This window comes from Grampus griseus (assembly GCF_964374135.1).
Source record: "Grampus griseus genome assembly, chromosome: 8".
Classification (NCBI taxonomy): domain Eukaryota; kingdom Metazoa; phylum Chordata; class Mammalia; order Artiodactyla; family Delphinidae; genus Grampus; species Grampus griseus.
Genome location: NC_139002.1, coordinates 96,999,507 through 97,013,574, shown reverse-complemented (window position 1 = coordinate 97,013,574; position 14,068 = coordinate 96,999,507). Strand labels below are relative to the sequence as shown.

The window sequence follows — 14,068 nt, the reverse complement described above, 5'->3', positions numbered from 1 at the left end:
GCTCTCCTTCGGGCCTGGCCGTTCAGGGTCTGGACTGCGGACATGTGCAGTCTGGGAAGATCACAGGGAGCGGCCCGGTGCAGAGCAGGGGAGGCAGGGCTGGCAGAGAACTGAGGACCAGGACTTGACTCCTACGAATCAGCTTAATGCCTGGGTGGCCCAGTTCCTACATACCTACATATATATTTATATATTTACATTATACACATATATTCTTTCCTATTTTTCTATATATTTTAAAAATTGAGGTTTAGCTTACATACGGTAATGTTGAAACCACTCCTAAGCGTTTTTTTTGTTTGTTTGTTTTTAATTTATGGCTCTGGGGTCTTCGTTGCTGCGCATGGGCTTTCTCTCTAGCTGCGGCGAGCAGGGGCTACTCTTTGCATTTCAGTGCGCGGGCTTCTCACTGCGGTGGCTTCTCTTGTTGCGGAGCACGGGCTCTAGGCATACGGGCTTCAGTAGTTGTGGCTCACGGGCTCAGTAGTTGTGGCGCAGGGGCTTAGTTGCTCCACGGCATGTGGGATCTTCCCGGACCAGGGCTTGAACCCATGTCCCCTGCGCCGGCAGGCGGATTCTTAACCACTGCGCCACCAGGGAAGTCCCCCTAAGTGTTTACCTCAAATTTGTATGCATACACCCATCAGATCAAGAGAGAGAACATTTCCAGCCCCCAACATACTTGCTGGAGTCATCCCTGAGATAACCACTAGTCTAACCACCATCACCATAAATCAGTTTTCCTACTTTCGAACTTCATGTAAATGGAAACCAGCAGCATGTACCTGTTTCTGTCTGACTTCTCTTGCTCAGCATGTTTCTGGGGTTCATCCCTGTTATGTGTATCAACATATCAGCAGTCTGTTCCTTTTAAAACTGTGTAGTATTTCACTACATGAGTATTGTAATTTCATTGATCCGTTCACCTGATGATGGGCATTTGGATTAGTTTCCAGTTTGGGCTACAATGAATAGTGTGGCTGTGAATATTCGTATGCAGGTTTCTGGTGTAGATAAGCACTAATTTCTATTGGGTACATGCCCGGGGATGGATTTTCTGGGTCACAAGGCAGGCGTATGTTTTAATAAGCGACTCTGACAAATAGTTGTCCTGAGCGGTTGTGTTGGTTTACACTCCCACCAGCAATGTTTGAAGACTTCTGGCCGCTCGTATCTCACCAACCTCTATCTCATCCACCCATTTCACATCAACCATTCTGATAGATGTGTAGGTGTCTCATCGTGGTTTTAATTTGTATTCCCTGTTGACTAATGATGTGGAGCCTACTCTTCTTTTTTTCTTGGAGAGGAATGGTGAAAAGATCTCACCTCACTAATTTCTTTAAAAATTCCTTGAGTAAGAGAAGGGGGCAGAGCTCTTGAGAAGTGGAGAGAAGAGAGGTGCGGTTTCGTCCTTCCTGCTTCAAGTAGGTGGTCCTCCTTTTTCCGAGGACAGGCTTGGGCCAGTGCTGAGTCAACCTGAGAGAGAGAAGAGAAGGGGATGTTGCTGGCAGGGAGAAGGACAAAGCACATAACACATGGCACCTCTTCTACTAAGGGTTCGGGCGGAGCCAGGGGCCTGCTGACCTCCCCCTCGTTCCCTCACTGTCAGAACCCATCACTCCCGACAGACAAGCACCGCAGCATGAATGAGAGCACTGATTTAGGAGGCTGGTCCTGGGTTTCACTATCTGTAAAATCAGAATTATAACAATATTCACTGCACAAGGCTGTTGTTGAAGAACTTAAATAAGATCATACTGGTCACTCTGCAGACTCTGCTTCGGAGCTGCAGCCCCGCTGAGTCCATGGCACACTCACGCGCAGACGTGGCTGTTAAGGGGCAAGTCTCGGGCCGTGACTACTGTTTACAAGCTGTTTACAGACGATGTTCCCAAGGAGAAAACTTCGGTTCTCTAAGCACTGGGAAGATGAGATCTGGTTATAAGGGTTTCTGCTTTCCAAGGCTTATTCCTGGATTTATGCGTCAGGATGATGAATTTACATGCCATAATAGTATACACAGCAAGTCCATTTACGGGGAGAACTTTTCTGATGAGAACTTCACTTTGAATATGTCCAGACATCTGGTCCTTGGCAAATGCTGGACCCAACCCAAATGGCTCTGTGGGCTGTCTGCACAACTAAGACTGATGGGTTGGATGGCAAGCATGGGTTCTTTGGCCGGGAGAGAGATAGCACGGATATTGTGGAGGCCATGGGCATTTTGAGTCCAGGAATGGCAAGACCAGCAAGAAGACTCTAGACCATTCTGAGAAATTTGATTTTGTGTTTTATCTTATCCCCACCATTCCTTTTGTTCCTGTGGAGAGCACCTCCCAGCTCTCAAATCCTGTTATCTTTGTGCTCTGACTCACTATAATTCTTTGGATTCCATATACCCCTTGTCTCCTTCCAGGTTTAGCTGGATTCAGAGTTTAGGCGTTATGAAGTAAAAACTAAATTACTCCCCCAAAGCATATTATGTTTGTAAAGTCTCACAAGTCCTGCCACACAGTAAGCACTCAATAAACAGCACTATTACATGATATGATGCAACAGGAAATCCACAATGCTGCCTATGAAGTGTTCTTCCTAAAAGAGTGAACCTAGGCTGGATCAAACCTCTAGCTTTACTTACTAGTTTACAGGAAATACAGACAACAGAGGAATAAGTTAGACACCACCACGAGGAATGAGGGACATTTGACAGGACAAGTGACCGCGGTTTCTCTAACAAATTCATGATGTGGCAATGCAAGGGGTGGGTGGGAAAGACTGTTCAGAATAATAGAAACCTAAGAGAGACCTAACAACCAAATGCATGAAGGGAATAAAATGACCATGACTGATTTAAACCTTTGAACACATCAACTGTAAAAAGACTATTTTAGAACAAATAAGAAAATCTAAACATAGATTAGATATGCAATGATATGGAAGAATTAGTGTTAATTTGCTAAGTGTTATATGACACATTATTATATATTTTTTAATTCCTCATGAGTTACAGATTACACTGAAGGATTTACAGCAAAGATGAAACAAGCAGGGCAAAATGTTAGCGATAATTAATTCTAGGTAGTAACAAGATTGTTACATTATTCTTTTAAATGTTCTGTGTTTGACAACATTCACAGTGAAAAGTGGACTTAATTCCTTAATAAATGGAGGCTAGTATTATCAAGTGGGTTCTAGTTGGACAGCCTCCCTGTTTTCCTGGGTGAACACAAGACTGCACCTACCCTCTATTTTGCAGAGATGACCAAAGGAGAGCACCCCTCTGTGAATGTGCCTCTGGAGGGATCCAAGCACCTCCATGGGTGCAGGGTCTCAGTAGACTGAGCACACCCTCAGGCTGCAGGGCCCCCTGCAAGCCTCCCAGCCAGGAACCGTCTCTCTGGAACTCTCTCTGGGCCCAGTGGTACTTGCAGCCTAGAGTGTCATTCCTGCTTTCAACACAAACACATACCTGCACCCTTAAAACAGATCCTACTTCCCTCTGAGAACAAGGCCATAACGAGGGGTTGCATTTCTGCCCAACAAGTTGGCATCAAACAAAATCACGAGTGAAGCCAGCATTATAATGTAAAGCGAAGCTCTATAATCACTGAAAACAGTTGAAATATGTTCCAGGACATAGAGTTACAGAATTTCACAGCTGGAAAGGAGATCAGATATTATTAAATCCAGACGTTCTGGGTTTTTTTTTTCTGTTTTCGGTTTTTTTTTTTTTCTTTTTCTTTTTTGGCCTCGCCACGCAGCATGCAGGATCTTAGTTCCCCGACCAGGGACTGAACCTGTGCCCCCTGCAGTGGAAGCGCAGAGTCTTAACCAGTGGACTGCCAGGGAAGTCCCAATCCAGATGCTCTAAAGCCTAGGGCTCTGTGCATGTACTACAGGGTGGCCTTGTCCTTTTGCATATTAAAAAAAAAAGAACTCAAAAATTGTAAATTTATCTTAAGACAAAAATAATTTTTTCCCTTTTGGCTGAAATTATGTCTTTTTAGATGGTTAATTACCTTATTTCTTCCTCAATCTGATCAACAGTTTTCTATTTTGACTCAAAAATATGAGTTTCTATTTAATAAAAAAAATTTTTTTAAATACAGGACCCACAGAAGAAAAAATAAGTTACCAAAAGGGCTTCACGGTGGAGCCGAGATTGGGACCCACTGATCTGGTCCAATTTCCCCATGTCACTGTGAGGAAATGGAGCCTCTGAGCTGGGAAGCTAATTGGTCAAAGTCATACAGAGTTGGGCGAGGACCAGGACTCGACTCCTGCCTCCCAGGCCATCGCTGCAAGGGGGACTACCGTATACCCAGAGGACACGCACCCGAAGTACAAAACTATTGTGAGTGATGCTGACCTGCCCAAACAGGCACTACCTGTAGGCAACATTTACCTCAATCTTGCTTGTCTTCCAAGTTAAGAGGGCTGATTCCAACACTATCAATAACCAGCTACAATTTATTAATTGCTCACCATGTGCCAGGTATGTAGCACTGATGAGGTACGTACTACAGCTATCCCCATTTTATGGATGAGGAAACTGAGGCATGGAGAAGTAACTTGCCTGAGTTTATGCAGCTAGTTAAGGGCAGAGCCATGATCCACACCTGAAATTGTCTAGTCCATGATGCTCTGCATTGTTTAAAGGTCCCTAAACATGAATCAAATTTTATTCTATTGTAAGATTTTTTTTCACACTATTAAAGCTGCAAATCAGGATAAAAGATTCTTTATCTCCTGCACTTTCTGACGTTTGGCTCAGCAGCTACACACACACTGCATGGTTTTGTTTGTTTGTTTTTGGCCTCGCCATGCAGCATGCAGGATCTTAGTTCCCCGAACAGGGATTGAATCTGTGGCCCCTGCAATAGAAGCATGGAGTCTTAACCACTGGACCGCCAGGGAAGTCCCCTCACCCTGTGAATTTAAATTTGCATCTGTGTGAAGTAAGTCAGAAAGAGAAAAACAAATATCGTATACTAATGCATATATGTGGAATCTAGAAAAATGGTACAGATGAACCTATTTGCAGGGCAGGAATAGAAAGGCAGACGTAGAGAACGGACGTGTGGACACAGTGGGGGAAAGGGAGGGTGGGATGAATTGGGAGAGTAGGTTTGACATAAATACACTGCCATGTGTAAAATAGATAGCTAGTGGGAACCTGCTGTACAGCACAGGGAGCTCAGCTCGGTGCTTTGTGATGGCCTGGTTGGGTGGGATGGGGTGGGGGAGGGAGGTCCAAGAGGGAGGGGATGTGTGTATACGTATGGCTGATTCACTTCTCTGTGCAGCAGAAACTAACACAACATTGTAAAGCAATTATACTCCAATTAAAAAAAAATTTGCATCTGTGAAAAGGTGTCCAGCAACATTTTCACTGCAACTTTGCTCTATAGCAAGAAGCAGCATTCAAATTCAGTGCTATATACACCAAACAGTTCAAAGTGACTTTATCAGGGGATGGAGAAAAGGAGAAGTAGGGAATAAAGGGACTTTCAACATTATAATGACACAAGAATTATTTTGACTGGGGGGAGATATTTTCTCAATGAAAAAAAATATTCCAGTTATCAGTCTTTCCAAGAACTGTCATTGCACTTTATTTTCATTGGAAGGGCACTAAAGTGGGTTTCAGAAGACCTGGGCCCTGTCCCGGTTCTGCTACTCACTGGTCTCATGCCTTAGAAGGTGACTTCTCTCTCGGCCTCCATTTTCCCATCTGTAACGTGAGGAAGTTGGACAATGCTCTCCGATGCCCATTCCCACTTCAGCCATGAGCGCTGGCTGAGCAGACATGCTCAAACCAGGTGGCTATGAATTTGTTGGCTTTGATCTGACACTGCTCTGCATCACCAGGGACAGTCTCAGTGGAGAGGAAAGTCCCTCATCTGTGTGGGGATGTGACAAAGCGGGGTAAACATCCCAGGTTTTGGTCTGAGGACAGTTGTGGGGTGTCGGCAGGCCTCCCCAGCAACCCAAAGCATCCCCACTTCCCTGCACTGTTCAGTATCAAGCAATGGGTATGTCCCCAAGTTAGCTAACAATGCTGGGCAGACACAGCTGAGAGGTTACCTGACTTGGAATGACCCGCCTGAAGCTGGAGCTGGAAAAGAGTAGGACCCACCAGGCTGAGTCAGGGGGTTGGCTGACTCAAAACTAGTATTAGCAGCTGTTTTTCAGGCTTTGGATGGTGTGGCCTTTCTCTCCACAGATCGTCGTCACCATCCCTTGCTGTCCTCCCTCTCCTTGGACAGTTTCAGAATGACGCTTTGCCACGAAGTTATTCACACCGGGTGGGTGGATGGGTTAAAGTCAGTGCAAAGCAGGAGACACGGGGCTGCTTATGACATGGAGATTGAGTGCTGGGAAGCCAGAGGACACGACACGTCACGATCCTGGCTCTGCTGTTTACTGAATGTGCGGTCTCGGCAGTTACCAATCCGCTCTGAACCTGTTTCCCCATCTGTGAAACACGCAGCACAACACCATTTGCAGGACAGGAGGATGGAACAAGAATGTAAGTTCCCCTGTCTCTCTTGCCTCCCCCTCCTCAAAGCAATGCAGTCTGGCTCCCAACTGCCCTCACTCAGCTCACTAGCGACTGGCAAATTTCAACCTTCTCAACAGCAAAGGACATCGTTACCCTCTTCTTCCTTGTTGAGATGCTCTTCCATCAGCTTCTGCGACTTACACGTTGCAGGTTCTCCTGTTTCATCGGATGCTGACTTAGTCTCTCCTGAGGAGCCTCCCCTCTCCCCACAGGTTGTGCCCATTTCCCACTGCCTTCTTGAGATCTCTCCCAAGGGCACCTCGACTCAAACCATCCCCAGCCAAAATCATAGCTGTCCCGCTCCCCCCCCCCCCCCCCCAGCTACCTAACTTGCTAAGTCAGAAAGCAGGAGTCAGATCTTCCTCTCTCCCTCAGTCTTTGACTTTGGTCACTTCTACCTCTCAGAGAACTTGTCCACCCAAAGCCCTCCCCACAGCCTACAGCCCCTGCCCTCACCTCCTTCCACGCTCCGCCCTGGCCGCTCTGCTCCTTGCTCTTGCTTGAACTCGCTGGGCTCTGCTGGTACTGTTTCCTCTGACTGGAATTCAGCTCCTTCTGCAGACATCAGCCTGGCTCACTCCTCTCCGTAGTTCAGGTCTCTGTCGCGTTACTGCAGGCCTTCCCTGACCGCCCTCTGTAAAATCACACTCCCCATTCGACCTCTCCACTGCATTACTGTTCTTCACTGCATTTTCCATCATCTGACATGTATTTGTTTATTGGCTCTTGCCACACCAGAACGTAACTACACGAGAGCAGAGACTGTTATTACTGCCATACCCCTAACAACCAGCAGGCGGGAAGTGCTCAGTATTTGTTGGGTGAATGACTGCATTTCCACTACCACCCATTCCCAGCCACCTAACTGATTTCCCCACAACTGCACCTTACCCACTAATCCTCTCCAGTGGTCTCTTCAATCATGGATCTGATGGTATCATTCCCCTGCTCAAAACCCTTCAAAGAGCCCCACAATGTCCTGAGAATAAAGTCCAAACTCTTGAAGCAAGGCCTGTGTGATCTGACCCTGCCCCCCTCCCCTCATTCTCTGCTCCAGCCATGCTGGTCTCAGGGCTCACACCCAGGGTCTCACACCATGGGGCTTTTTCACATGCAGCCCCTCACATCCCCACCTTCCCCCACACCTCCTCAACCAACAAGTCACAGCTGAAATGCGGGACACTAGCGTGTGGAGATTAAGAGCCTTACTCCAGTGCTAAACTACGTGGATTTGAGTCTCAGCTCTGCCACCTAGTAGCTCTGTCACCTTGGGCAGGACACTTACAGCTCTTTGTTCCTGACTGTCCTCATAACTATCTCACAAGATTGCTATAGGATTACAGAAATAAACTCACATAAAGGACTGGCCCACAACAAATGCTGTTTATTATCATTATAATTTCTTGGGGACACCTTCCCTGAGGCCCACAAGTGAACCCATCCCACTAAACACACCCACAGCACTGGGGAGTGCTCCTCTTTAAACTCTTACTGTCGTTCTTTGCCCCTTGTAGACCTGAGCTCTGTAAAGGGCGCTGCCTGTCTTGTCCACAGCTGCGTCCCCAGCACCTCGGGCAGGCCAGGCCCGCAGCTGATGAAGCATGAAACACATGTTCATTCCTCGCTCTTTCCCTCAACAGGGCTGCCTTCGGCCAGATACAAACAAGGGTGCAGACCCGCCCTAACCACCTCCAATGAGTCTGGTGTCCTTCAGCACAGAACAAAAACCAACCTCACAGGCCTTCGGTGGTGAGAAAAGCTGCCCAAATAATCTAACGCCTGACTCAGAGACTTGTCAGCGGAGTGTCTCTGGCCTTTTAACCTTCACAAGTCATTCCGTTTGGTTCCAAATAGAAATGCTTGTCCTTCAGGGAGCTGGATGGGAGTGACTATTCCAGCACTAAGCACGCCAGCAGGGTAACAGTGCTGCCTGCGACCTGGCTACCTCACTGGGCAGGGTCACTTCCACAACGTTTAAAGAACAAGCACCTTGAGGAGTTCCCAAGGAGGGTGGCAGGACAAGCTCTCCTGGAAGCTGATAAAAAGATCTCACATCTAGAAGTGGTTTACCTTATTAAGAGTCTTGGGAAACAAAGTGGTCGTCCATAAGCAGGAAGGGGAGTCCTCGACCTGCTTCTCATACACTAGTCTCTATCAGGGAACCCAAAGAGAAAGATCCAGACACCCAAGCTCAGAAACACCAGTCTTTATACAGAGCTCTGCTGAGGGAAGCTGAGGGTGGTCAGGTGCCCGTCTCCACCTCTACCACTTCTGCCCAGGTGCTAAAGCCCACGTCCTTATGGATGAGCACCAGGCTGGGAGCAGGACCTGGCTCCTCGGGCACCACAAAGCACTTATCCTGGCTCTCGGAAAGGGTGACCTCGAAGACGTCCGGGGCTGGGGACCCGCCCCGTTCACTGCACGTGTCTAGTAGTTCTGGCTCGGTCTGCAGGAGCACCACGGTGGGCTCAGAAGAGGCAGGCGGCACACAGGGTGGGCTGGAGGGTGCCTCGGGCTGATGACTGAGCTGGTGCCGCTTGAGGCTTTGGAGGAGAGTGTAGCCCATGCCACAGGTGGGGCAGCGGTAGGGCTTGTCGGCCAGGTGGGATTTGAGGTGGCGCCTCAGCTTGGTCGCCAGCGTGTAAGCACGGCCGCACTGGTGGCACGGGAAGGGCCTCTCGCCTGAGTGCAAGCGCTCGTGCGCGCGCAGCGTGTGGGGGTCCCGGAGGGCCTTCCCACACACGGGGCACAGGTGGGCCTCCCCAGTGTGGGAGATGAGGTGGCGCCGCAGTTCAGGCAGCTGGGGGAAGGCTTCAGCGCAGTGTGGGCAGCGGTAAGGGCGCTCCCCTGTGTGCAGCCGCAGGTGCCCGCGCAGGCTGCCCCGCTGGCGGAACGCCCGGCCGCAGTGTGGGCACAGGAAGGGCTTCTCCCCCGTGTGGAGCCGCATGTGGTTCCGCAGGGAGCCCTGGTTGGCCAGGGGCCGCCCGCACACAGGGCACGGGCACGGGGCAGGGGTCGCTGGCACCTGGTGTGTCTTGCGATGCAGCCGCAGGGAGGGCCGGCGGGCGAAGGCCTTGCCACACTGGTCGCAAGCAAAGGGCCGGGCACCCGAGTGTACAACCTGGTGCTCTCTGAGGTCTCGCCGGGTGCCGTAGGCCTTGGTGCACTGAGGGCAGGGGAATGGCCGCACCCCACGGTGGCCCAGCATGTGGGCTTTGAAGCTCTCCTCTGAGCTGTAGCTCTTGCCACACTCGGTGCAAAGGAAGGGCTTGTGGCCCGTGTGCACGAATGCATGCTTCTTCAAGTGGCACAGCTGCAGGAAGGCCTTGCCACACTCGGCACAGCGGTACCGTCGCCCCCGCTTCGGAGAGCCTCCCACCGGGCCAGGGGCGCTCCGCAAGCATGCGGGGAAGCCAGGGTGCTGCTGCTCTCCACTCTGCTGGGCCCCGGGCTCTGAGGTCTTCGCTCTGGGTGGCCGCTGATCACTGGGGCTACGCAACTTCCTGACTAGGTAAGCATGCAGCTGGGGGCCCCTGGCAGAAGATGAAGAACTTGCCTCACTGCTCTCAGGGTCCTGCTGGGGAGTGGAGCTGCTCTGAGGTTCAGGTGGCATCTGGGTCTGGGGTGGGTCCTCCTCATCTACACGGCCATCCTGAGGCAATGGGCCGAGTGGCTCGCTCTCCTTGGAAACTTGGTCCTGGATTCGGGGCTTAAGTCCAGGGCTCACCGCCTGGATGCGGGGCTGTGACTGGTGACCAGGATCTGCAAGGCAAGAGTGGGGTGCTGGGCTTAGTAGAGACTGTAGCAGGGGGTCACGGTGGTCTCACCAGGAGATTATAGGAATATGTGTCTTCTCCTCCTCAGCCCCTGAACTGCAATGGGAGCAATGACACCAGTCTCTTCCCTGGAACATGAGCCACGCACTCTGTTTATCTTTCTGTCCAGTTTCAGGTGCCTTCTGGGGAGGCTCTCCTGGGAACCATAGTGTCTAGACATCTGGATAATTTCTAGAGAAAGGCCATTCCAGAGTGCCCTTGTTCTCCCTCTGGAGACATGCACTTAGGATGAGTTGAGACCACCACCTCCTCACTTTAGGTCACGTGAAAATAAAGGAATCCCCAGCCCCAGCCCAGACAGAAAAAACATAAGAAAACTGGAAACCTTATACACAACTTGCTGTCTTTGTCAGTGTGACCTTACTATTCCAGAAAACTTAACTCAGGAAGATAAAACTTGCAAATATCTATACAGTTGACCCTTGAAAAACACAGGTTTGAACTGCACGGATCCACTTATACGAGGATTTTTTTTCAACAGTAAATACCACAGCACTACATGGTTGAATCCACAGATGCAAAACCACAGATGTGAAACCTTGGATACGGAGGGTCAACCGTAAGTTATACTCAGATTTTCAACTGCCCAGAGGGTCAGTGCCCCTAACCCCCGTGCTGTTCAAGAGTCAACTATATTGTTTATTCCAAGGAAAAGACCTGTCACTCTTTAATAAAAAGCATCAAATGACAGTTTACATCCCCAAATTCTCTGAACCTCTTACCTGAAAATTCTAGCCTTGCTGTCTCCACAAATCCTAAACTACTATGTCATGATCCTTACCCAATACTGATCGAGCCCCGACCCCATCCCACACTGAAAAATCCACCTTATACCAGACTTCAAAATTTCGATAAATATCCAGGCTTTGCCCTTCCCTCTCAGAAATGCTACTGTTCTCCCCTACTGTCTTATGCCATAAGCTTTGCTTTGTCTTATCAACAGGTTTTTTTGGTGATAATTGGGGAAGCCAGCATTTATTTGACACATACCCGTGCAAGGTTCTGCTGCATCCTCCCTGGGGGAGGCCACTTCCTGTTGTACAGCAGACTCCACTTCTGTCACCACAGCCAAGGATGCCTCTTCCTCTAGCCTGGGCTGGGTGGGGCTCAGGCCCTCCGAGGGAGGCTGGGGCCACATCAGCAGCTCAAAACCTGGCAGCACGACCCGGTACACCTGCAGGTGGAGCCTCTCGCTGATCCGCACTGGGGCCACGTTTCCCTCACCCTCCAGCCTTCCCCGCTGCACCAAACTGCAAAGCAGAGCAAGAGTTAGCTCAGGAGATCCCCTTCAAGTGGCCCTCCCTGAAAGCCCCAGATCCTGGGCAGTCTGAGTCCTAAAGGATCCCATGCCTTTGGAACACTCACTGCAAAGATCCCTGGGTGGGAACCAGAAGCCAGCTTCCGGTTCCATCCCATGCCACAACAGAAAGCCTCAAAGGAGCATCTTCACTACATACTCTCCTGTAACTTACCTAGTCCAGCCTGAACTCTGCTCACAAGCACACACATCTCCCCATGGGCCTAGTGACACGTCCTGAAATAAACCAATAAAAGTCTTTCTCCCATGTGTTTGAGGGGACCAGGGTGAAACAAACAACAAAAAAACCCCTGATGTAACCTCTCCTGAGACAGGTCTAAGATGAAGCCCCTAGAAGGTTAATGGTCTCTGGTCTGCCTCTATAGGACTATGCCGTTCGAGTTTTCATTCAATAAAGGCCAAAAAAACTGTCCCCTCACCTCCCTCCCAAAGTGTGGTGAATGACTGAATTGCACATATTATTGCCTTTCAGTGAATACCAAACAGAAGAAGTAGTAAGAGGTACATCAACTTTAAATTTGTTTTTCAGGACTTATGCAATGAAATCCTTTACCTGTGCTTTTTCAACTTTTGCTCCAAATAATCCTGGAGAATTAAAATAAAGGAAACGACCATTCCTTTATTTTACATATGAGTTAAACGAGGCATGCCATCTAACTAGCTATGTGACAAAGCTAGGATTTGATCCCATGGCTTTTTTTTTTTTTAAATAAATTTATTTATTTATGTTTGGCTGCATTGGGTCTTCCTTGCTGCACACTGGCTTTAGTTGCTGCGAGCAGGGGCTACTCTTCGTTGCAGTGCGTGGGCTTCTCATTGTGGCGTCTTCTCTAGCTGTGGAGCACGGGCTCTAGGCGTGTGGGCTCAGTAGTTGTGGCTCGCCAGCTCCAGAGCACAGGCTCAGTAGTTGTGGCGCATGGGCTTAGTTGCTCCATGGCAAGTGTGATCTTCCCAGGCCAGGGATCAAACCCGTGTCCCCTGCATTGGCAGGTGGATTCTTAACCACTGTGCCACCAGGGAAGCCCCCCCGTGGCTTTTTAATTCCAAAAACCTTTGCTCTTGACTTTCGTCGTCATTGCTGACACTCTACTAATCCAACTTTTTTTTTTTACATTTTGGCTGCGCTGTGCGGCCTGTGGGATCTTAGTTCCGGACCAGGGATCGAACCCGCGCCCCCCGCGGTGGAAGCGCTGGAGTCTTAACCACTGGACCTAGGGAAGTCCCATCTACTAATCCACCTTTTAATAACTTTTTGCACCTCCTCGGCTACCGCAAGTGAGGGGATGAGACAGTCCCTGAGAGAGAGGGCATAAACCATCTCCTATCTCTTGAAACACCGTGCATCTTCTAACGAACTGGAGAGTTACCGAGAAACGTCTGATCAAAATTTTCAGTCACGGAGACGTAAAGCCCTATCCCTCAATACCTCCTTCTGCTTTGGTTTCACTCCATGGCCCTTCTGCTCGGAGACAGACTCCTCTTCCAGTGGCCCCCAGAGCAGTCCTGGCTGCAAGGGTTCCCCAACACACCAGACCCCCAAGCGCTGCTCCTTGATGAGTGAGGGGCCAAGGGCCAAGCCCCGCGGGAGGCTCTTTAGAGCGAGGATGGCTCGGGTGGGTCCGGGCGAGAGGTCTTTGAGTCCCTGTGCACAGCCTTCTCTGGAAGGGCTCCATCCTGAGTCCGGGCCCAGGCGTGGATCGGGGGCTGCAGGGACAGAGAAAGACAGTGAGGAAGCGGCCCAAGAGGTCGTGGGGCGGGGAAAAGTGAGGGAGAAAACCGAGGTCCAGCTAGGCCTCAGGAGTCTGAGAGATATGTAAAGGCTCCAAGGGGGCCCCGGAAAAGTTTGAGGCGGTTCGAGGGCTCTTAAGAAGCTCCCAGAGGTTCTGAGGGCACCGAAGGAGGATGCCAGGCTCGGGAGGAAAAGGGTCGTGGGGGGAAAGAGTTGACCAGAGAACGTCAGGAGTATCTAGGCCACGGCCGAGGGTCGGAGACATCGCAGGTCACTCACCGAACTGCAGTCTCTCCCACTCCAAGGGCAGCTCCTCCGCCTCCTCCATCCCGGGTCAGAAAGCCTCCCTCCGCCGGAAGTGAGACTCACCTTCTCAGCTCCCCCCGGAAACAGTCATTGACTACCAAATTTCCTTTCGGGAAAGAATCGTAAGAGTGAGACCTCATTGGTGCGCAGGACTGGGAGTTTGGCAGTAGTGGTGAGGCAAATCTCTGTCCGAGAACAATACGAGTTTAGAATTCCGGAGGTCCACTAGGGATTTGAGTATCCGGTAGAGAGGAACTAATTGTTTCAAGGGCTTCCTTTTGGGAGGGACGAGTCGGACGGTTATACAGTCT

At 50.0% G+C, this 14,068-nt stretch overlaps 1 protein-coding gene across 1 annotated transcript; it reads right to left on the bottom strand.

The window, feature by feature from the left end:
* Window positions 1-7,942: 7,942 nt before the first annotated feature.
* On the bottom strand, window positions 7,943-13,910 carry ZNF408 (zinc finger protein 408). Its single transcript, XM_082659415.1, has 5 exons — window positions 13,731-13,910; window positions 13,149-13,426; window positions 11,877-11,938; window positions 11,395-11,654; window positions 7,943-10,330 (listed from the first exon to the last, which is right to left on the bottom strand). The coding sequence occupies exons 1-5, from the start codon at window positions 13,777-13,779 to the stop codon at window positions 8,811-8,813; spliced, it is 2,169 nt and encodes a 722-aa protein (XP_082515541.1). The 5' UTR covers window positions 13,780-13,910; the 3' UTR covers window positions 7,943-8,810.
* Between the last annotated feature and the right edge of the window lie 158 nt (window positions 13,911-14,068).

Coding starts and splice junctions, on each gene's coding strand:
- ZNF408 (XM_082659415.1), bottom strand. CDS start 13,779: ATGGAGGAGGCGGAGGAGCTGCCCTTGGAGTGGGAGAGACTGCAGTTC. Junction 11,655..11,876: donor CAGAGTTCAGGCTGGACTAG/GTAAGTTACAGG, acceptor TCTGCTTTGCAG/TTTGGTGCAGCGGGGAAGGC. Junction 10,331..11,394: donor TGCAGCAGAACCTTGCACGG/GTATGTGTCAAA, acceptor CTTGCCTTGCAG/ATCCTGGTCACCAGTCACAG.